Source organism: Acromyrmex echinatior, chromosome 2, assembly GCF_024713525.1.
Source record: "Acromyrmex echinatior isolate Ae372 chromosome 2, ASM2471352v2, whole genome shotgun sequence".
NCBI lineage: Eukaryota > Metazoa > Arthropoda > Insecta > Hymenoptera > Formicidae > Acromyrmex > Acromyrmex echinatior.
The window spans coordinates 25,286,631-25,308,698 of record NC_141853.1 but is presented as its reverse complement, the minus strand read 5'-3'; the positions used below and the strand labels follow the sequence as shown (position 1 = coordinate 25,308,698).

At 31.0% G+C, this 22,068-nt stretch overlaps 3 protein-coding genes across 8 annotated transcripts; 2 read left to right on the top strand and 1 right to left on the bottom strand.

The window, feature by feature from the left end:
• Positions 1-2,958: 2,958 nt before the first annotated feature.
• RpL10 (ribosomal protein L10) lies at positions 2,959-4,744 on the top strand. 2 transcript variants are annotated; one of them, XM_011060298.2, is made up of 4 exons: positions 2,959-3,030; positions 3,179-3,207; positions 3,546-3,851; positions 4,364-4,744. In XM_011060298.2, the coding sequence occupies exons 2-4, from the start codon at positions 3,185-3,187 to the stop codon at positions 4,692-4,694; spliced, it is 660 nt and encodes a 219-aa protein (XP_011058600.1). In that variant the 5' UTR covers positions 2,959-3,030; positions 3,179-3,184; the 3' UTR covers positions 4,695-4,744. The 2 variants fall into 2 exon arrangements, with proteins under 2 accessions (XP_011058600.1, XP_011058651.1); XM_011060349.2 differs by having other exon boundaries at positions 2,980-3,073.
• Positions 4,732-12,899, bottom strand: Mrgn1 (Mahogunin ring finger 1). Of its 3 annotated transcripts, none has more exons than XM_087402593.1 (11): positions 12,786-12,899; positions 12,627-12,679; positions 12,242-12,525; positions 12,022-12,140; positions 11,583-11,848; positions 11,044-11,185; positions 9,481-9,684; positions 8,538-8,780; positions 7,763-7,923; positions 7,388-7,652; positions 4,732-7,143 (listed from the first exon to the last, which is right to left on the bottom strand). In XM_087402593.1, the coding sequence occupies exons 3-11, from the start codon at positions 12,327-12,329 to the stop codon at positions 6,967-6,969; spliced, it is 1,665 nt and encodes a 554-aa protein (XP_087258719.1). In that variant the 5' UTR covers positions 12,330-12,525; positions 12,627-12,679; positions 12,786-12,899; the 3' UTR covers positions 4,732-6,966. The 3 variants fall into 3 exon arrangements, with proteins under 3 accessions (XP_087258719.1, XP_011058750.1, XP_087258720.1); XM_011060448.2 differs by having other exon boundaries at positions 12,627-12,699; positions 12,786-12,888; XM_087402594.1 differs by lacking the exons at positions 12,242-12,525; positions 12,627-12,679; positions 12,786-12,899 and having other exon boundaries at positions 11,971-12,105.
• Positions 12,900-16,297: 3,398 nt separating this feature from the next.
• On the top strand, positions 16,298-21,937 carry Grip128 (gamma-tubulin complex component 5). 3 transcript variants are annotated; one of them, XM_087402592.1, is made up of 16 exons: positions 16,300-16,541; positions 16,750-16,886; positions 17,403-17,429; positions 17,500-17,931; positions 18,010-18,272; positions 18,365-18,536; positions 18,625-18,841; positions 18,901-19,207; positions 19,292-19,479; positions 19,554-19,860; positions 19,923-20,139; positions 20,205-20,496; positions 20,566-20,766; positions 20,906-20,988; positions 21,067-21,226; positions 21,527-21,937. In XM_087402592.1, exons 2-16 carry the CDS (start codon positions 16,875-16,877, stop codon positions 21,571-21,573), a joined length of 2,925 nt encoding a protein of 974 aa, XP_087258718.1. In that variant the 5' UTR covers positions 16,300-16,541; positions 16,750-16,874; the 3' UTR covers positions 21,574-21,937. The 3 variants fall into 3 exon arrangements, with proteins under 3 accessions (XP_087258717.1, XP_087258718.1, XP_011059022.1); XM_011060720.2 differs by having other exon boundaries at positions 16,750-17,429; XM_087402591.1 differs by lacking the exon at positions 21,527-21,937 and having other exon boundaries at positions 16,298-16,541; positions 16,750-17,429; positions 21,067-21,520.
• The last annotated feature ends 131 nt before the right edge of the window (positions 21,938-22,068 follow it).

The window sequence follows — 22,068 nt, the reverse complement described above, 5'->3', positions numbered from 1 at the left end:
TGCGAGCATTACAAAATGGTAGAGGACTTTTCTACTCAGTTTAGTCCACTCTATCTGCTCGGGACGAGTGGGGCCGTATATTCATGCCACCCTGCATATATACAGGGCAAAATGATCTCCCACATTTTGCACCGCTACTGTCCCCGAACCACTGAAGAGAGGGGGAGCTTAGCGTAGTCGGTTGGTAGCTCGCGCCTTGCCATTTCAGTTGTCGTCATGAATTGGACGGGCATTTAAGGATGTTTTAAGGGAAATGTTTCCAGGACGTAATCTCGTTACGTGGAGACATTGGGTGGCCTGCGCGTTCACCCGATCTTGCCCCATGCGACTTTTTCCTTTGGGGCTACCTGAAAGAGAAGGTTTTTCAACACCACCCCCGAACCATTGACGAATTGAAAGCAGCAATACGCCAAGAAATTACAGGAATATCGCCTCAAATTATTGCTCGAGTGATGGAAACTTTTAGAAATCAGCTTCGAATGTGTATCGAAAAAAATGGTCGCCACTTGGACTCTGTAATTTTCAAAACTCAATAAAAACAAATGGCACAGCATAAATTTTCAGTTAATAAAAATAAAATCTAAATAGCATTTACAATGGCATTTTTCTTAAAGATTAAAATGTGGGAGATCATTTTGCCAGACCCTGTATATATATATATATATATATATATATATATATATATATATATATATATATATATATATATAATATTGGGTCATCTAAAAAGTATCCGCGGTTTTTTGTCACTAAATGTGTGTTGATGGTCATATATCTAGTGACAAAGTACCACAGATACTTTTTAGATGACCCAATATTATATTTAATATTTTACTTAGTAGAAAGAGATAAACTGAGATAAACCATATATGTATGTCATCTAACCTTGATACAAGCTTTCGAATCACATTTTCTACTTACTTCTCGTGTCCATTACCCATAATGAATTATTTTCTTGTAACGGTGTTCCGTATCATTAGTTATTAATATATGTATATCCTTAATTAATTTTAGAGTCATTTTAGTATCTTTATATGTCAATAATAATAGATATATCTTCCATACGTTATTCAAATTTCATTTACCGCACTCACTCTTTCAACCCAGTTCGGAAGCAGGGTTCATAGAATTGATTCTGAGATAGGTTTACTTATACTTTTGGAATGAATAGGCTCCGCCCATATGGTCAGTTACCTCGCGTTTTGGGTAGAGTTAACTCTGTTACTCAGAGTCGAGTTTTGGAACATATCCCAGTAGTCATTGCTGGTATGAATAGTGATATTATTCGTGACTAGTAGTGTAGAAGTGTTAATTATAAATTCGCGTTAGTGTTATTAATAGTATCACTGGGATGAGTTGTGACACTACTAGTGCAGTAATGTATTATACATACAAGTGCTACTGCTGAAATGAGCAGTGTCACTATTAATGCAATAATGCCACTGCTGGAGTAGTGGCATTGTCTAGTGAACTATTGTAATACATATAAAAATGATTTGAATACAAGGAACAGTATAGAGATACGAATTTATTCCTGCACTAGTAGTAGCACTAGTAGTAGTGATACTAGTAGTATATTTTTATGCGGGTTCTTTTTTAAGTTTTTTCAAGAAAGCGTTTGAAAGATAAAATGGTGATTACAAGCGCTTAAAGCGCGTAAGCGTCCATAATGAACTCAGTCATATTATAAGCGCTTAAAGCGTGATCAGCGACTTAATATCATGCTGCAACATCCTTGGCTTAGAATACGGCGGAAGTATATAGAAAGGAAATAATAACGCGTATACTACACGGTTTAATGGATCTATCTACTCTCACGCCTAAAAATAATGAACAAGACGATGAATTAGACGAAGATGTGAGCGACGAGGGAACAACTAACGAGCAAGACGATGAAAGAGAGGAACAAAGAAGCAACAAAGAAAGTGAAAATAACTTCGAAGAGAATCACTCTATCAGAGGCAGCCAAGTGAATATGAAATTCGCAATGACATATCGAGACGTGCAAGACTCAATAAAAACTTTCATTGGAATTCACTGTGATCATCCATAATGAACGCAGCCATGCTTATATGGCGATAAAGATGTCGGCCGAAAATGATAATTTCCATATAACATATTAAATATTAGCTCTTCTTTTCCTGTGTCATAGCTATGAGATCGCTACAAATGCTAATAACGCTCGGAACAAGGGGGGAGGTTGGTGACCCTGAACGATGCTTAACATTCGGCGCTTGAAGCATTTTCACGTGCTGCTAAAATAAGTAATTGGAGCGACAGATTTGTCGCTCGTTATTCAGTGGCTAAAATTTTAATTTGAATAATTTCAATTACAAGCATCAAACGTTCAAACGCTATTAACAATGCTGACATACTGTATCGACCGTGTTGATCACCATTGACTGCGATATACATAACCTAATTTATTCTTTTTTTTATTGCTGATTCAGATAGAGATAGGATTTGATGCAATCAAAAATAATCTAATAACTGTTTAATTCAGCGTATTAATATTGCAAATGATACATGAAAAATACAAACAACATATCGAATTTGTCACTCAAATGTTAAATTTAACGCTTCTTGTCCTTTTTCATGTATAAAATTGTCACTGTAATAAGGTGTTCGCGTCGCATGTTCTAGCATGCTCTAATGTGCTCTTGCTATAGCTTCTATTCATTTCAATGAGCGCGTTAGAGTGAGTAAATGCTATAGTAGGAGCATTTTAGAGTATGTAAAGTCAGTTCTACATTAGTTGCAAGCCGATCGCAAGTTTGTTGCGACAGCCAATGTGAAGTGTTGATTTCAAAATGAAAGCTGCGATCGGTTTGCAACTAATGTGGAACCGGCTTTAGAGCATGCGACACGAACAAACCTATAATTTTGCGACAAAAGTCGTGATTTTTTTGTCGCTGGAACGGCCAGTTTGAACAGCTCGTGAAAATGCACCTTGACACTGCTATGTAAAGGTACCTTTATTACTTCTTCCTTTCTTTCATTTTCCTTTTCTCGTATGGTTAGCTTTACTTGGTGAGGTGTTACATTTGTTAATCCGTTGTTCTCTTCCGACATCGTAATATATATTAAGTGTTTTCATGCATGCTGAATTCTTTTGAACTATTCTCGATACGTTGTTTTATGTATTTCTAGCGTTTCTTTATACAAATTTAATTTGCAGGTTAAAATGGGCCGCCGACCAGCAAGGTGGTACGTAATGAAATTTTTAATTCGTTAAATTCATCAATTTTAAATATATATCTTGTCAATAAATTTTGTAACTTTTATTTTCGACATTATGATATTTTGATACAAAGGACACTCATAAATGTTATATTCATGAGTATCATAGAATTAAATGTTTTTGGACAGTTATCCACATTTTAAATAAAAATTTGCAATTGTGTTACACAATGACAATAAAAATGCATTGTAATTCTAATTTAATATTACAATTTTAATACAAATTCTCAATATTGAAATTTAATGTTAAGGAATATCAAAATATGTGATAAAGATTGTTACATTTGAGAATTTTTTATTTTTAGTTATCGATATTGTAAAAATAAGCCATACCCGAAATCCAGATTCTGTCGTGGTGTGCCGGATCCAAAGATCCGCATTTTCGATCTTGGAAAGAAAAAAGCATCTGTCGAGGACTTTCCGTTGTGCGTGCATTTAGTATCAGATGAATATGAACAACTCAGTTCCGAGGCCTTAGAAGCCGGACGTATTTGTGCTAACAAATACATGGTAAAAAATGCTGGAAAAGATCAATTTCATATTCGTATGAGACTCCATCCGTTCCATGTCATCCGTATCAATAAAATGTTATCGTGTGCTGGAGCTGATAGGTATGTAACTCCATGATATAAGATAATAGAATTTTTACTTCTTAGAAATATATGTTTTAAAAGGAGAGTACAACTTTTTTACGTTCCGGAAATGTTTTATTTCTACATTTTCTTATGTATTTTTTAAAATGGAAACTGAAAATTAATATAATTATACTACATATATATATTGAAATATTAATAATATTTTTAATTACATTATTATAAAATCATTAATTTTTTGTTTGTTTATTTAAAAAAAAATTGGATCAACACACAACTTTGAATTAATTTTAAAGTTTGAAGCATATATATATATCTTATCTATATTTCAATGTATTAATTTTTCTTTGAATATAGCGTCATTTCTATGATAGTTCTCGGTGAAGAAAAATATATAAAATGTAGGAATAAAACAATCCCTGAATGGTTGCAAAAAAGTCAAAGTTGTTCCAGTTTGTAATTTTGATTTCTATCCTATGATCTAACATATAATTATCTCTAAAATTTCTGTAATTCAAATTGTTTTGCAGGCTTCAAACTGGAATGAGAGGTGCCTTTGGTAAGCCTCAAGGTACTGTAGCCAGAGTACATATTGGTCAGCCCATTATGAGCGTGCGTTCTTCTGATCGTCACAAGGCGGCTGTCATTGAGGCTCTGCGACGTGCCAAGTTCAAGTTCCCTGGTCGTCAAAAGATTTATGTGTCGAAGAAATGGGGTTTCACGAAATACGATCGTACTGAATATGAGGAACTGAAAGTGGCAGGCCGCCTTGCCCCGGACGGTTGCAATGTCAAGTATCTACCAGAGCATGGACCGCTCGAAGAGTGGAAAAAGTTCAGAAAAGTACTTGCTGCAGCTTGAATAAACATGGAACATTTTGGATATTGAATAAAATATATAATCAGAAAAAAGCGAGTATATATTTACTAAAGATCCTAGAATAACCTAAAATATCCATAATTATTTCCTATTTGTATATGAAAGTTGGGCTAATAGCGATTCCTACATTAAAAAAAAATTTTTAATTAACGTATTAGGTGTTGGAATTAATTCGTAGCGTTTTACAAGTGATGGGAAGTACTTTCATTAATGTATTTTTTAATGCTCATGTGAAATAAATAACATTCTTTCATTAAAAAACGCTACGAATTAATTCCAACACCTAATAATTTCATATTGAAGAATATGATTTCGAAAAAACGGATAAAAAGTAGAAATACTCATTATAAAAAGATATTTTAAAGAATAATAAATTTGACAATCTATTTGAAAATTACATGTTTTCAGATACTACCCAATGTCAAATTTATATATCTAATTGAATCGCATATAAAATACAAATCAATAAATGCCAAATAGGAGCACTTTTATTATCTAATGTGTCGATTTGTACGTAATTTGATTTTTTATTATCTAAGAAATGAGACAATGTTTTTTTCCTTTTTACAAGGCATTCCAGTCTTGATAATTTGATAAATTGTGTATACACATATAGGGTGTCCCGAAAGTTTTAGCCAATCGCTTTTGTGTAGATAGAGCAGACTAAACTGAGTCGAAAAGTTCTCTACCATTTTGCAATTTTGGCAATAGTTCCAAATCCCCTTCCCTTTCAGGACACCCTGTGTATATTATATATACATATATATATATATGTATGTATATATTATATATATATATATATATATATATATATATATATATATATACACACACACACACACACACACACACACACACATTTTACTCGAGATTCGAACAATTACAATTACAGTATAAGGATTTATAAGAAATAATTTTTCGTATCTTATACTACAGTCAATTTACAGAATGAAACATTTCTATGTTATAAGATTATGGGCTTTCCATTTAGTAACATAATTCGATTCTTCATTTCTACTTTTACACAAGACTTTGATCAATTCTACAATCTTTGAAAGGTATAGAAGAAAAAAATAAACTTAAACCTAAATCAAATCTTATTTGTTAAATTATTTATATATGTATATATGTACACATGCAGAGTATATACCAATTGTAAAGGCACTAAAAGATTTTCAGAGGTGATTTGTGACATTTCTCACAAATTCAAGATGAAAACTTCATATGACCATACATTCGAATTTCAAAGATGTAGGGTATCAAAGTGTTGAAGGAAAAATTTCATTTTTTCTACAAATTTTGAAAACCATTCTAATTATTTTGATAAAATTTTGTATATGTTTAAATTTCCAAAATAATTAGAATGGTTTAAATATACTGGGGTGCATCCAAAACTTGACTGTCAATTCCGAGTATCTTTTATCTTTGTTTAATGAACAACAAGGATAAAATAATATTCAAGTTGGCAGAAATGAATTTAGGAACGCAACTTAAGACAGTGTACCTTGACAAATCACTCTTTAAAATTTTTTAGCATACTTAATGTACATCCTGTATATGTATCTATATACATATACGTATATAAATTATATATAATTTTGTATACACACACACACACACACACACACACACACACACACACACACACACACATATATATATATATATAATCTATATTACATAATCATATAATTAACAAAAATGTAAAATATTTCTTACAAAAATAAATAATATATATTCTGAGTAATTTTACACTTGTGTGTGTGTTTACAGAAATGTCTATAATATAATTAAAATTATATAACCAACTTATATCTCTACATTCATATTCACAAATTACCTAATGGTTTTTCATTTATCATATTGCACCTGTGGTATTTTGAGCTAACTTATATTTTCCTCTTTTTGTTCTCTATTATTCTCTCATTTTCTTTCCTCGTTAAAAGTTACTTAAATGGAAAGCATTCATGCTGGGTTAATCAATGCATAATTTTAATATTGGGTCATCTAAAAAGTATCTGCGTACTTTGTCACTAGATATATGATCATCAACACACATCTAATGACAAAAAACCACGGATACTTTTTAGATGACCCAATACATTACATTTCAAAAATTGCGAGAAATTTAGATTCTAGTTCAAAGCCTTTGAATAAATAAACGGTCTATACTTAAAATTTATATGAAATAAAACATTTTATAAATATTTGACAAAATAAGAATATAATGTAAAAATAAATTCTCGACCAGTTTCTAGTGTGAGTGACAAGTAATGTCTGCGTCATTTTCATTTCCTATATTTTGAATCTCATCATCAATGTCAATATCGCATATTCTATGGGAATGTACATCTAAAGCTTCAGTATTTGTCGCTGCATCTAACAATGGTGATAACTTCTCCGCTTCACTGTCTTCATCTTGTCCTTGTCCCTGTGTTCATAAATTTATATCTCTAATAAAGCAATTTTTATGTTATTCTATACAAATAAAAATTAGTTGCTAAGTTGAATCGAATTAAATCAAATTTTTGAAATCATTATCATGAAAAACAAGGGAGATTTCTTATTGATTCTGTCAGTATTATTGACCGTGTAAGGTCACTAATGAGTAGACTTATCCAATTTAAATTATTGATATCAGTTGTTACAGTTTTTAATGTATAAAAGTAGTATACCTCATATAAGGAAGTTGGTTGTTTCTCGTTAACCAATCTCAGTGTATCGCGCGTTCTTAAACCAGATTTATCGCGTGAATGTACCGATTTAGTTCGCATAGCTGGAGATTTGTTATGCAGCTCCTTTTGAGAACCTGAGTGCTCGTCTCTAGCTAACAATACAGACATACGGAATTCGGGAGTCGGACAAGTAGTACTAGATCTGGCCGACATATCAGTTTCTTTGGCGGATATGTGTTTCAAAACTGGGGTACGTTCAGCAGAGCTACAAATGTGCACGTTTTCCATATAGTTTATGTAATAATGATTATTTGAACGTTTAATTGTTATAAACGTTTCGTAATTATTATAAACATACATGATATCGATACGAACCGATTTAGAGTTTCCGCGGCTTGAATGGCACTTGCTGTATCTGTGTCGGGAGTATCCGGTGATTCTGGCGCAATGATGGCAGTTCGTAGAGTATAAGGTCCATTTAAAGCTTCTATCAGAGATACCGCTTCATAACCCGATGGAATATTCTCACAGCTTCCCTGGAATAATAATTTCAAGGTATATCAGATAAAATGCTTAGTGACAATAACAAAGACACAGGGATTGAGTTAACTTAGAAACTTACAAAATACATTCAAAGGTACATGGTTCAAATATGAACAACTTTTTTATATGACTACAAAAGAAGCACTAATATTAGTAGATATATTTACATTGATTGTAAATGGAAGTGTCTACTTATACTCTAAATAGTTGCCTCACGGTAATTGTTCCGCAGTTGTTGTAATATTCGAACAAATAGTACCGAATATCATTGCCCACTGTACCTTTGATAGTATCTCTTTTCCAAACTGTATGCAGTTTATACAAAACTGCGACAGCTTCAACATTTTTATTCACAAAAAACTAGATCAATGCATGAATTTAATATGTTATGCAATGGCATTTAATACTATTTATTCGGACATAGTAAAAACAACTACAGAAACAATTACCGCGAGGCCACAATTACGTAGTAATTGGGCCATGAGTAGAAAACTCTTTTCAATCAGAGTAAATACATCTATCAACATTGATTTATATTCACACAAAAAATTCATATTTGAACCATTCTCGTCATAAAAAATATGTAAAAGCTATCTAATTATCTTACCTCCGGTAATGGTGGATTGGATATAATTGTGCCGGTCGCCTTTTGAAGAGCTTTAATTTGTAAGAGAGCTCTGAATGGTGCACGACATATCGGACAGTTGTTCGCTTGATATCTTAATGAATCAGCACAGGAGTTGCACAGACACAAGTGTCTGCATGGTAAAATTAACGTGTCGCGTACTTCGCTCATGCAAATAACACATTCAGAACCGTTGTCTTCGGTATCCTCATCACTGCCTTGTTGCTGTAAAAAAAAGAACGATCAATTTTTGAACTTTTTTTCTTGACTTTATATGAAATTTACAGCCAAAGTATCTTAAATTTGTTTGCAAACAAGATCAAACTGAAATAATGAAATAAATATTTAAATCATAAAATATTTTTATATGTGAAATAAGAAGAAACAAAATATAAAAAATAATATTTATTCTTTCTTACTTTATAGGCATGCAAAAATAAGAAATGATATTCTTTAAATATTAGCATGACTAAATTTACGCTAAATATTCATTTAGGAACATCTAGAATATTGCATGTGTATCGAAATTAATTATTAATATATTATATTTCAAGTTACTTTCAAATTTTTTAAGAATGAAAGAAAAATTTACATTTTTTTCAGTATATACATTAATTAATTCTTTTATTCATAATATTTTTAACATTTCCTGAAAAAATTCGTCATTTGCATGCATGTATTTTTCAAAATTTCAAAACTTCAAAGTTAACTTTAAATTTTAAAGCTTCAAATCTTCAAAAGTAGTAGCCCTACTTTATCTGGAAACAAAAAAACGAGCGTATATAATTCATTATTTTTCCAATGCGAACGCGAGATACAGATTACTAAAGCCATTTATTGGAAAAATAATGGAATTTCTTTTTACTACACCTAATATTTATTTAAAATGATCTATTCCTTCAAATATTATCATAGATTTTCGTACCTTTGAGTTTTCAGTATTTTTATTTTCAATTCCATATATTTCCTGTACCAAATAGCAGAGACCATCTACATAAAGCTTTTGTTTAAGCGCTTTCAATACGTATGTTCCATCAGAATGTTTTTCAACCACGGCTATGGTTGTATGAGATTGTTTCAGATCGTCCGATCCTTCCTCTGCTACACAATGTATAGCTATCGGGATAATCTATAAATTATAAAAAAAGATCTTATTTAAAAATATCTTAAAACCAATATCATTTTACATGTAGAGGAAAGGCCCCTATTATGAGATTCTGAATTAATTTTGGATAAATGCTAGAAGTCTATAGGCAGAATTTTAAAAAATGATAGATTATTTTAAAGAAAAATTTAATAAGCTTCAAGATAACGTTATATAAAATTTAATTCAAATTCCATTTTTTTTTTAATTAAAGGAATGTAAAAAATGAGCAAATCAGAAAATCAAAAAATTGTGCTCCTAATATGAAATGCCCCGAAAAATCGATAGTAAAAGTTTATCAGTATATCAGTATTGCAATTAAAAAACTTTTTATTTAATGTTTCTAAAATATAAATAAGTACAGCTAGTGTGCGCGAAAAATGCGAGCATGCAATAGATTATACCCAGAATTCGTCTTCAGATAGTTGGAATGAAGTATCGCAGAAATAGGCATTCGACATTATTTCAATTGTCTTTTTTATTATTGTACAATAACATTTATACTTTAGCAACGATTTTCACTATGACATAGGAGCATGGGTTATTTCATATTAAAAATACCCTGACCACCTCATATTACGATTTCCATGTCTTATGGTTTTACGATCCTCAAATCTAACTTCTGTAATTAAATAATTCAACATATCCCGTATTTTTCTATTAGCACGACCTTACTCTATCACTACATGAAGAATTTATTGCCAAATATTTATTTCATTAAATAATAAATAAGGTTTAAAGGATCATCTCAATGAAACTTGAAGATATCCCAATTTTAAAATCTTATTTTACAATAACTACATGATTTAATAATAAATTTTCTACACTAAATAATAGTTTTCAATCCAAAAGCAATAAATTCATGATGGAACCAATAGATAGCGTTTATTATAATAGTTCAGCAGAAACTCAAAATTTTTCAAATTTCGACTTGTATGAGGAATTCTAAACACATCAGTTTTTTCAATTAGTAAAAATGAAATAAAAATTTTTAGGAGTTTAAAATATTCATTTAAAATTAATTATTTATGGCAAACATAAGTTAATTAAATATAAGTAAAACTAATCAAAAATTACTTATTTCACGTTTCAAATCTCAAATAATGTAAATATTAATGTTATAGTATTATGTTAGAAAATTATCTCTATTTTGATTTATCATTTTTCCTATTTTCACTTTTTTCTATTTTTTATTTGATTTTAGATAATGTATCATTTTTTTTCATCATTTTTTTTTCTTTTCTGTTTCTTAAACAATTTTATATTTTTGATTTGTATAATTCTTTTGCGGAGGTATAATTATATGTATCTATATATATATATATATATATATGATTCAAATACTTCTCTATCAGCATTGTACATCAGATCTTCTTCAGTATATAACGTTGGATCGAATATGTGTGATGTTTGTGAGAATAATTGGTTTGCTCCTTTTTTATAATGATATGTTTCAGAATTTATAGATGGATCTCGTGGTATGTATCTGAATTTGATAAAAATAATCATCATTGTTTTTCTATACAGCAATGGGCACATTTAACAGACGAAACACATTTGTGAGCGCTTAATGAGTGCATTTAATACTACAGACCACTTACTGAGTGCTCATACAAGCTAAATGTACTCAATGGCTGCATTCAGTAGAGAAAATTGATCAGTGAGTGCTCAGTGATTGTTTAATCTGATTGATTCTTGCCTTTAATTCTTCATTAAATCTAAGTGTAGAAACCAATCATAGTAAAGAATCACTGAATATTCACTGATCAGTTTTCTCTGCTGAACAGCCAATGGACACATTCAGCGAACTCAATAGTTGAATGAGCACTCACTGTTATTAGTATATTTAATTGTAGAATAAATTTAACATACAATATACGTACGCAACTCCCTTTGTCGAAACCTCTTCTGTACAAAAGTAATAAATTGTTATTGCACATCTTACATCACAGTCGAACACAAATTCAATATTAAAACGATTAGGTTTCTTGTCAATGTCACTATCTTCATAATGTTTGACAGTGTGGTAATGCGAGGACGTCGACGTCTGATCCATATTACGAACCAACCTCAGAGATTCTTTGCGTATATTAACTAAACTCTTCAAAGTCTTTGTAGGATCATTGGCTTGTGGTGGAGGATACGGAAACTGCAAGAGATACGAAAATTGAGGATAAAATTAAGAAAATAAATAAAAGATATATCTGCAAAGATACATCCAATATACACCCAATGTACACTCATATTTAAATAGATTCTTTATATACAAACATTTTGCTAATATATAGAAAAAAACTTTATATTGTACTGTCATGTTCGTACAGGAGTTGGTCGGCTGCCTAAGAAATTTAGATCTGCATTCTCTCCAAAAAGATATGCTTCAGGCTGAGGTGTGTCGAATCGTTCGCCACCCATTATAAAATGACTGCCAAAGTAGGATCCTGTTCGAGAATAATTCGCGTAATTAATGAAGTAAGGTTATGCATATTTTGATATTGTTGTGAATGCAACGAGGTTTTGCAATTTGAAGTAAATCAAGTACCAGATCTTGGAGGATATTTATATGCGTGGTTCGAAGTAATATCAACCTCTTCGACGCCAGCGTTCTGCCTACTGGTCAACGATCCCATTTTGTTTAGCAATCACAGCATATACAACACGCGGTCAAATGGCAAATGTAGTATTCGTTTCTCGTTCGTAGCAAAAAGTAGAAACGCGTGTGCATGTATTCGTGAAAATTCTGTGATTATAAACTCGAAAGTTGTCTACAGTCTGCCACAGAGTCGTCACAATTTGCGTATATGTATGAGTAGAATTAATTTGACTCTGTCGATTTGTTGTTATTGATAAAAAAATAAAAAGGATAGTGAGATTGCGGCAGCAAATATAGATCTATTTTCTATAGTGTACATATATATTGTACATACTTTTAGAATTAAATGGGTGCATCCAGAAGCGACGACCGCTCATTGAGCGCTCACTGAGTAAAAAGGGATTTATCTATTATTAATATGTTTATTTATTATAATGCATAACGTAGAATAACTTTATCTACTATAGATAATCTTTAATATCATCTTTCTTACTTATTTATTACTGTTTATTTCTTTAATACCGTGTTTAGGCCATAAGGTTATGTAGCACTCAGTGAATGGTGGAACGTAATTTTAAGTCGCTCCATCGCTCACTGAGCACTACATAACCTTACGGCCTAAACACGGCATTAGACGTTCTACAATCAGTCGTATGTCGGAGTCGAGCGTCGTACGCATGCGCACTGAATTGTCGGCTGTCAAATGAAGTTGTTGCAAGTCAGCTGTCGTTGTCGGAATAGAAGATGGTCAATTCCCATCTTTTCCGACTTCGATTAGATGAAACATAACCTTCGGACACATTTATGTATGGATAAACAGATATTTTTATACGGATATATGGATATATTTATATTATATTATGGAATTACTGAATCCCAGCAAACAAGAATGGATTAAAATGGATTGAAATTTTTTTCTATCCAAATGTGTATTTTAAATAGCGAATACTTTTTTTGGATTTAATTGGATTTAATTGGATTCAATTGGATGCAATTGGATTGAAAATTGCATTTCCTATTCAAAATTTTGAATTGAACAGTATTCACAATGCTCAGAAAAAATTAATATTATTTTTAGATTGAAAGGCATAGAGGTATATTCCACGCAATTTCTATAAATAAATAAAAATGCATTCAGAGTTGAAAAGCATTTATTTTAATTAACATTCGTGACTCAATATTTTTGAAAATCTAAAATCTAAATCCATTTCAATTCATTTCACTCTATTCTCGTTTGCTGGAATGTAAATGAAATAATTATTGATTTTGTTCACGAAAATGCTTGTATGATAAATGTGGATTTTAAAAATGTTAGCAAAAAAAGAGATCTGTAGCAAAAAATATCCACAAATTTGAGAAACTGTTATGATATAAATGTCAGGTAATTTTTTATTTGTTAAATTATTATTATTTAATATAAAAATATTTTGTAATTTAATCCTTTTGTATCAAACTTAAGAAATGCCTATAAGAGCTAACACTGGATGAATTCGTGTACATAAATTTATTTAAGTTTAATAACTTGAATAATATACGTTTCGATCATCATTTAGATCTTTTTAATATTATAAAACTAATTAAATCAATACATAATAGTCAAGCAAGTGAAGTCGCATTATTCTACAATTACATGTGTTGTCCATATGTGATTGTGTAAAATTTGTTACTAGTAATTTTCAGATTAAATGATAAGCACTTATTGGGTCATCTAAAAAGTATCCGCGGTTTTTTGTCACTAGATGTGTGTTGATGGTCATATATCTAGTGACCCAATATAACGCTGCGTTTAGTAATATTGACAAATTGCTCGCTCGATGTCATTAAAATGTCAGCAAATGACATCGAGCGAGCAATCTGTATCAATATTATCTCCAAGAAAGCTAAAAATAAATTTAAATTTGTGATAAATTTCATATCTTTGAAAACAAATAAAAAATATAAGTAAATTGTATTAACAATATTCGCAATAGAGGCTAATAAATAAATTAATTTCAATGTGACTGCAAAACGTATCTCTATTCACAAAAGTTTTTCTATGACTTTTTTTCCGTAATTTTTATTTTAGTAAATAATCATGTAAATAATCAAATTGTGTTATTGACTTGTAAGTTTAAAAAATTCTTCATGATCATTCATTTGAAAGTACATAAATAATGCATGATGAGCACCAAAATTCTGTCCCATATTTGTGGTGATATGAGGTTTTATCCACCATCTTCTTGTACTTTTCTTTTTACGTTTCTTTAAAAGTAACCTTATTTTCATAATTTGCGTTCCAAATTAATAATAAATTTGAATATATATATTCAACGTTCCAATATCCATTTTTTACATTTGTTCCGACCTTTCGACTTCGATCAACGACTCAATTGTAGAATATCAAGTCGTATTCATGTGCGACATACATCATACGACAAACGACTAACGACAGCCGACATCGACATACGACTAATTGTAGAACTCTACCTTTAGTCTACAATTAGTCGGGAGACGTTATTGTATGTCGTGCCGTAAGAAATTAAGCAATCATGGTCGATTGTTTCTTTCTATGCGACAATCGAATACGCATGCGTTCGACAACCGACACCGACATACGACGTATTGTAGAACAGGCTTTAGAGAAATAATAAACAGTAATAAATAAGTAAGAAAAATATTAAAGATTATCTGTAGTAGATAAAATTATTCTACGTGACGAATTATAATAAATAAACATATTAATAATTGATTAATCCCTTTTTTGTTCAGTGAGCGGTCGTCGCTTCTGAATACACCCAATGTCTATTAGCGATATCGAATGAGAGCTCTGCTTTGCATCATCACGTGAGAAAAAGCAAAGCTTTCATTGGATATCACTCGTCGCGTCCAATGTGCAGTTAGGCCGGATTCACACGGAAAAGCGGAAAGTGGAGAAAGCGGAAGTCAATCAGAACTCGCAGTAATAATAGGCGATACATTTCGCTTGTCTGCTTCTATTTTTCCGCGAATTCTGGGCTAATTCCGTTTCACGCATGATGCGCATGATGCATCATTTACCCTTGTTTAACATTCGATGAATAACAAGGATAAATAATGTATTGGGTCATCTAAAAAGTATCCGCGGTACTTTGTCACTAGATATATGACCATCAACACACATCTAGTGAAAACCGCGGATACTTTTTAGATGACCCAATAGCATGCGCATTGCGTGAAACAGAACACAGCCCTGATTGGCTTTTACTTTTCCGCTTTCCGTTTTTCCGTCAAAGTGTGAATCCGACCTTACACTCAGTGTTGTTAAGCCCGATGTCCACGATGCTAGAAAGCTGTCTGAGATTTTGGACAAAGAAAAAATTTATAAATCACATTGGAATAATTTGATCACATAACCATTGCGATTGATTAATTCTTTCTTCATCTCAGATCTCGGACTCGAACCGATTTCTAGCATCGTGGACACAAAGCTTTAGACAGGCCGGATTTCAGACGCATGCATGCCCATAATATAGCTTCAGTAACATATTGGTTACTAGTAAATAGGAGATCATTAGTCGCCTATCTAAAATTTTTTTAAAAAGATTGAAAATTTTAATATATTTTACATATTTTACATAGGTATACGTATGTAGAAATATATTATTGGGTCATCTAAAAAATATCCGCGGTTTTTTGTCACTAGATGTGTGTTGATGGTCATATATCTAGTAATAAAGTACCACGGATACTTTGTTACTAGATATATAACCATCAACACACATCTAGTGACAAAAAAACCGCGAATACTTTTTAGATGATCCAATATTATTTATATACAGGGTGGCATGAATATACGGTCCCACTCGTCCCGAGCAGGTAGAGTGGACTAAACCGAATAGAAAAGTCCTCTACCATTTTGTAATGCTCGCAATAATTAACGAGATATTAATGTTTAAAAATAGTCGAATACGCACGTCCTTGCGACTTATTATTGCCGAAAGTACAGCCCACCGAGCGCGCGGGCCGCGAGGAGCGGAGCTTACCGTCGCAAACCTCTAAGCTCGAACGGCGCGGCGCGCCTGCTAGGCCATTCCCGCTCCTCGCGGCCCGCGCGCCGTGCGCTCGAGGCCGTACCTTCGGCAATAATAGGTCGGAAGGACGTACGTATTCGGCTATTTTTAAACATTAATATCTCGTTAATTATTGCGAGCATTGCAAAATAGTAGAGAACTTTTCTATTCAGTTTAGTCCGTTGTACCTGCTCGGGACGAGTGGGGCCATATATGTACACGTATGTAAAATATGTATGATATGTATATATGTATACATTATATTAGGTCATCTAAAAAGTATCCGCGGTTTTTTGTCACTAGATGGTATTGATGGTCAACACCATCTAGTGACAAAAAATCATGGATACTTTTTAGATGACCCAATATACAATATTAAAATTTTCAACATTTTCAATCCTAAGCGACTAATGATCTCCTATTTACTAGTGACCGGTATGTTACTGAAGCTACATTGAACGCGCATGCGTCTGAAATTCGGCCCGTCTAACAACGCTGGTAACACTGGTTACACTGTACAGCACAGCAGTGTCAGTGTGTAATTGCACTGTGCAATGGGCAATATTGTAGGAAGTGTTTAATGTAGTCTTATAAATATCTTTATAATAGATTTTTTGTAAGATAAATAATAATTAAGCTATTTACTTTGAATTTTAATGATATATTCATTTGTGTTTTTGTGTAAAAAATTCTGAAAAAATATCGCTACTTGACCTAAACATTTTTTTAAGGTTATAGGAAACTTATCATTAAACTCTTTAAGGGCCGGTTGTTCCATCTTTTCGTAAATTTTACCTGTTGAGTAAGTAGCAAGATTATCCAATCATATTATGCGCGGATTATCAGACTTACCTCACAGGTAAAATTTACCAAAAGGCGAAACAACCAACCCTAAATGAGATTTGAATTACCTAGAATAAATTTAAATTTTTCTGATTCAGATTGAATTCAAATTGAACATAATTATATATGAAATTTGTATTTTAATACATATTGATCCCATAAATTTTCTCAATTATTTTTGATGTCAAGTAAAAATGAGTACTCGGATATTACATGATATTCATAATGATTTAAAACAGCTTATAACAGCGCTTACATTATTCGAGGTATGCAGTCAAGTTGACATGTATGAGAAATTAATGACATCTTACAAAATATAAATTTTTACATACTCAGGAAGATGAAGAAGGATTTCGGATATGCGAACGATTTTGTTTGTCAAATATTAAACACCATCGTTACCTTTCTATTGATAGTCATGCAACCAAGGAAGCAATAAATGCAGTGGTTACTAAATTTTCGATCCATGGAAAATATGAGGTTGCTAAAAAGTTTCAAGAACTGATTGATTCCTTCTTGTCTAGTTTTGACTTTGAGCAACATCCACAGTATGATCTACAGTGGCATTTGTTGACATTCTTGTTAGATTTGTCTACTGAAACGCATAAATCTAACTTAGACAATTTAAAATTCACACGTGGAGAACACAGCTTTAATGCAGGTATTGGAAATGAAGATAGCATTACAGATGAAATTGATTGGGCACAGTATTTAAAGGAGGGCCAGGAAAATTTCTTTTGCAATTATAAAAGTGATGATAGCGAGAGTGTAAGTATTCATGCAAGAAATATGAAGATAAATTTTTCTCATTTATGTTAATGTTTTTTTATTTTTATGTTTGTATAGGAATGGTCTGATTTAACGGAAGAAGGGACTGATGAAAATAATATTTCTTTGCCAACACAAATATGTAATATTCAATTAGATATTGCACAGCCTCTAGAAGTTTCTAATAGTGCAACAGATAAATTCTCTTTGGCATTAGTACAAAATCTTGAATCTAGGAAATGGCTCTTATCAAATGTTCAAACCGATTGGTGGAACAATCTAAAATGTCAAAAGTATCCTGTTATTAAACAATCTTGTGACACCAGTATATGTGACCTATGGTATTTTTTATTTTTACAGTACTTTTTCTGTTAATTTATTTTATCTAAGAGATAATAGTTAAATATGTGACATTGTAAATTTGTACTTATAGGCATAAGACAAATTTATCAGTTGTGTATAAAGTAGCTACTCTCAGTGAGTATCAAGTATGCAGAGAATTATTATGGATGTTTTACGTTCAAACGTCAATGGTAATATTTCAAGAGGATAGCGAATCAAAATTCTCAATACGTTCAGATATATCTATACCGAGTTTGACAACTGTAAGTTGCTTTTATCATTTTCAAATTTTATGCAATCTTTGATTATATATTATATCGAATTATTATATTATTTGTACACTACTTTCAGACTGCTTTTAAAAGTATCTTAACACCGTTCTGCAAGTATTTTTCAATGATATATGATATTGAAAAATTTGGATCTGATTTGCAATTAACTTATAACCAAGAATCAGAACTTCAGAGTCCTCCTTTGACCTATGAAGCATATAATGCTGCACTTAGGCAATATTTGTATGAATTTAAGACTGAAGTGATTAATATGGAAAAGGATATTATGAAGCAAGGTAAGTTCATGCATTTGTTTTATTACAGTTTTATTAATAAATATTTTTTTATGTTCTAGAAAATTGCAATACGTTCTTATCTTTATCAACTAAGCTGAGAAGACATTTGAATATTATAAACATTATTTATGATATACATCAGAATGTTATAACTGATTGGAAAGTCAATCCTAATTGGAAATGCGCATCTCGACTGTTGTCATCTTTATATTATGAAATGCAAAATTCTCATAGTCGGGAAAGAACAAATATTTGTATAAATTTGTACTTACGTAGCCTTACTGTTTATCTTAATATAATCGATACATGGCTAAGTGAAGGACGATTGGAAGATTGGCGAGATGAATTTATAATTGTGAGATACAAGTGAGAAATAAATAATTAGAATTTACCATAATAATTCACCATATATATTTTTATGCTTATTTTTATGTCTATTATTATACATAGGATCACAGAGGATGAAAATGATGAACAAATTGAAAAATTTACGATTCGATTATTCGATAATATCTGCTTAACAGATCCAATTATGCAATTTTTATTGCAAAAAGTGCAACATATGGGTCACAGTATTGAATTACTTGTATCTTTAGACCGAATTACCAATATATGGAGAATGGATAATGAGGATAATGGTCTCTAATTGTGACAAATATCTTATATCATTATGTTATAAACTTATATTATATTTCATTATAATTTATTACAGATATAAGGATTTCATTAAACATTGAACTACAAAATAAATTATTATTCGAAATATCTAAGTATAGCCTACCAGTGGAGGAAACAGATACTGCACTGCAATTAGAGAAAATATTCCTACAAGAATATGATGCTGATATTGAAAAGAATATAATACAACAGTTATCAATTTTACACAATCCATTTCTCATGAAAGCCATGGAAGATTACATGCCGTCTGAATTGTATAAAAACGATACAGTAGATTCTCATGTGCATAATACTCATGATTCTAAAACAAAACAAGGCCAGATACATAACTTATATAGAGAGTATGTATATGTATTTATTAACATAAGATAATTTATACATTAAAATAATATATTTTTTGTAGACTACAAAAGATAAAATATATATTGCCGATGCAAAACATTTTAGAGAAAACATTGTCTGAGATTTTGATGTTACATTATAACAGTGCTAGCAAATTAGTAAAAGATATTATGATTGATGAGTACAAGCTGCAAACGCATTTGAAGTTACTGAGGTTTGTTTATATGATGGAAGCTGGACACGTTATGAACAAATTTTATCAAATTTTGTTTTATGAGGTAAAAAGAGAAAGATATCAGCCTTTGAGACAACTTTTTGTGTGTAACATAATTATCAATTTTAGATCGAAAATAATCAAATGTGGGCTAATTCGTATTTTCTATCATGTATTCTTGAAGAAATATTTTCCCAATATTGGCCAGATACAAGTTCACGTTGGTCGGTTACGGTTCATGGCAATATTAATACTCGTCAAGTATTACAAGCTGTAAATAGTATAACACTGCATTATACAGTAGAATGGCCTATAAGTATTGTATTGACTAAAAAAGTTTTGGAAAAGTACAATGAAATATTTAGATTTCAATTGAAATTAAAATGGGCCTTATGGACGTTAAATAACTTAAGATTTTGTGGTAAATAACTATAGTTTAAAATACGATATGCTTTTGCGACATATTTGTATTGTTCCATCTTTTTTTCAGATTTAGAAGATTCTAGGTCATCATGTATAAAAGATAGATTGGAACAATTTCAGATAAGACGCCTTGAGAGCTTGAGATTTTGGTTGTTGCACGCGATAGGATCTATACATACATACTTGTCCGGTCAAGTATTACAGAGTCTGGGTTTTATACTAGAAAAAGTTCTAACTCAGGCAGATAGTCTCGATACTATTATATCAGGTAATGAGCATGATTATCTTCAAGAAAGAAAATTTCTTGTCTTATTGCATGATTACAAAATGTAAAGTTTTCTTTCAAGAAAGAAAATGTTGGAATAGCCTTAATAATTTTAATAAATATAAGCGGTTTTTTTTTACAGTGCATAATGAATACTTGAGCAAAGTTTATGAACATTGTTTATTAACAGAGGAATTTAAAGATTTAATGACAACTATAAATAATGTATGTACATCTATTGAGTGAAATAATGACAGAATATCAGTTTATATAGAATTTATTTATCACTTAATTATGTTTTAGATGATCGAAATGTGTATTCACATACGAGATCGGTGGTCACGCAAAAAATTATTGTTAGCTGCTACAGAATTAGATGTGATGGAGCACAGTTACATAAAGTACCATACGTATCTTGCCTTAGCTTTGCACAATGCAGTACAACATAAGGATGCGGATTATTGTAAGTTTTATAATTTATTAGCCATACTTAACGTATTTCAATATAGTTGCCCGTAGTTTTGCAATCAATCGACCATTTTAAAATATTATATTATTAAAACAATTGCCAATCATTATAATGTTGAAAACAAAAAATTATTTTTTCAAATCAATTGTTGAAAGATATATCAATGTGATTAATATATACTGACATATTGAAGCCTGAATATATACCTGAAAAATATCAACTAGTAGATATTAAATTGTTGCATGATCATTAACAATATTGCTTCTTAACATCCTTCCCTTGCTTTATTTACAGTGACTGCCTTAAGTTCAGCCTTTAATTGCAGTATGCCATGTGCTTAATTCTGTATTAATAGAATATCAACTCTTATCGATTTAATAACACTACCAGTGTGCATCTTAATTTTTCCATTTGGAATTAATAACGACATCAATTCCATTTCACTTGTATCAATCATTGCTTTATACTACAACAATATGCATGTAGTATTTAGCCGTATATTATTTTACTAGATCAATGTATATTATTATTTCATTTATGATTAATTATAATTATTTATATTGATTATTTTTGTATAAACTTGTTGTGTAAAGATCTGTAATATTTATAACGTAAGAATTATGTATTTAATTTTTAATACAACTTTTTTGTACGTAATCAAAAGAAAAATGTTATCTTTTTTAGAATAAAAATTGTTTGAAATTATATTGACTCTTCTATCACTGTATATGATTACAATTGTGTATGGTACAATTGTTATCCAGTGTGTCAATTTCCAATATCCTGTTTCCTTATCCGATCCTTTCCAGATAAATTGATACCATCATCTGCAGCCT

Bases quoted from the DNA above. Each gene is read 5' to 3' on its own strand.
- RpL10 (XM_011060298.2), top strand. From the start codon at position 3,185: ATGGGCCGCCGACCAGCAAGGTG. The intron at 3,208-3,545 runs GTACGTAATGAA...TTTTATTTTTAG, and splicing joins GGCCGCCGACCAGCAAGGTG to TTATCGATATTGTAAAAATA. The intron at 3,852-4,363 runs GTATGTAACTCC...ATTGTTTTGCAG, and splicing joins TCGTGTGCTGGAGCTGATAG to GCTTCAAACTGGAATGAGAG.
- Mrgn1 (XM_087402593.1), bottom strand. From the start codon at position 12,329: ATGGGATCGTTGACCAGTAGGCAGAACGCTGGCGTCGAAGAGGTTGAT. The intron at 8,781-9,480 runs GTACGAAAATCT...TTTTTTTTACAG, and splicing joins AAAATACTGAAAACTCAAAG to CAACAAGGCAGTGATGAGGA. The intron at 7,653-7,762 runs GTTCGTATCGAT...GCACATTTGTAG, and splicing joins GCCGCGGAAACTCTAAATCG to CTCTGCTGAACGTACCCCAG.
- Grip128 (XM_087402591.1), top strand. From the start codon at position 17,358: ATGAGTACTCGGATATTACATGATATTCATAATGATTTAAAACAGCTT. The intron at 18,273-18,364 runs GTATTTTTTATT...TTGTACTTATAG, and splicing joins ACCAGTATATGTGACCTATG to GCATAAGACAAATTTATCAG. The intron at 19,480-19,553 runs GTCTCTAATTGT...AATTTATTACAG, and splicing joins AATGGATAATGAGGATAATG to ATATAAGGATTTCATTAAAC.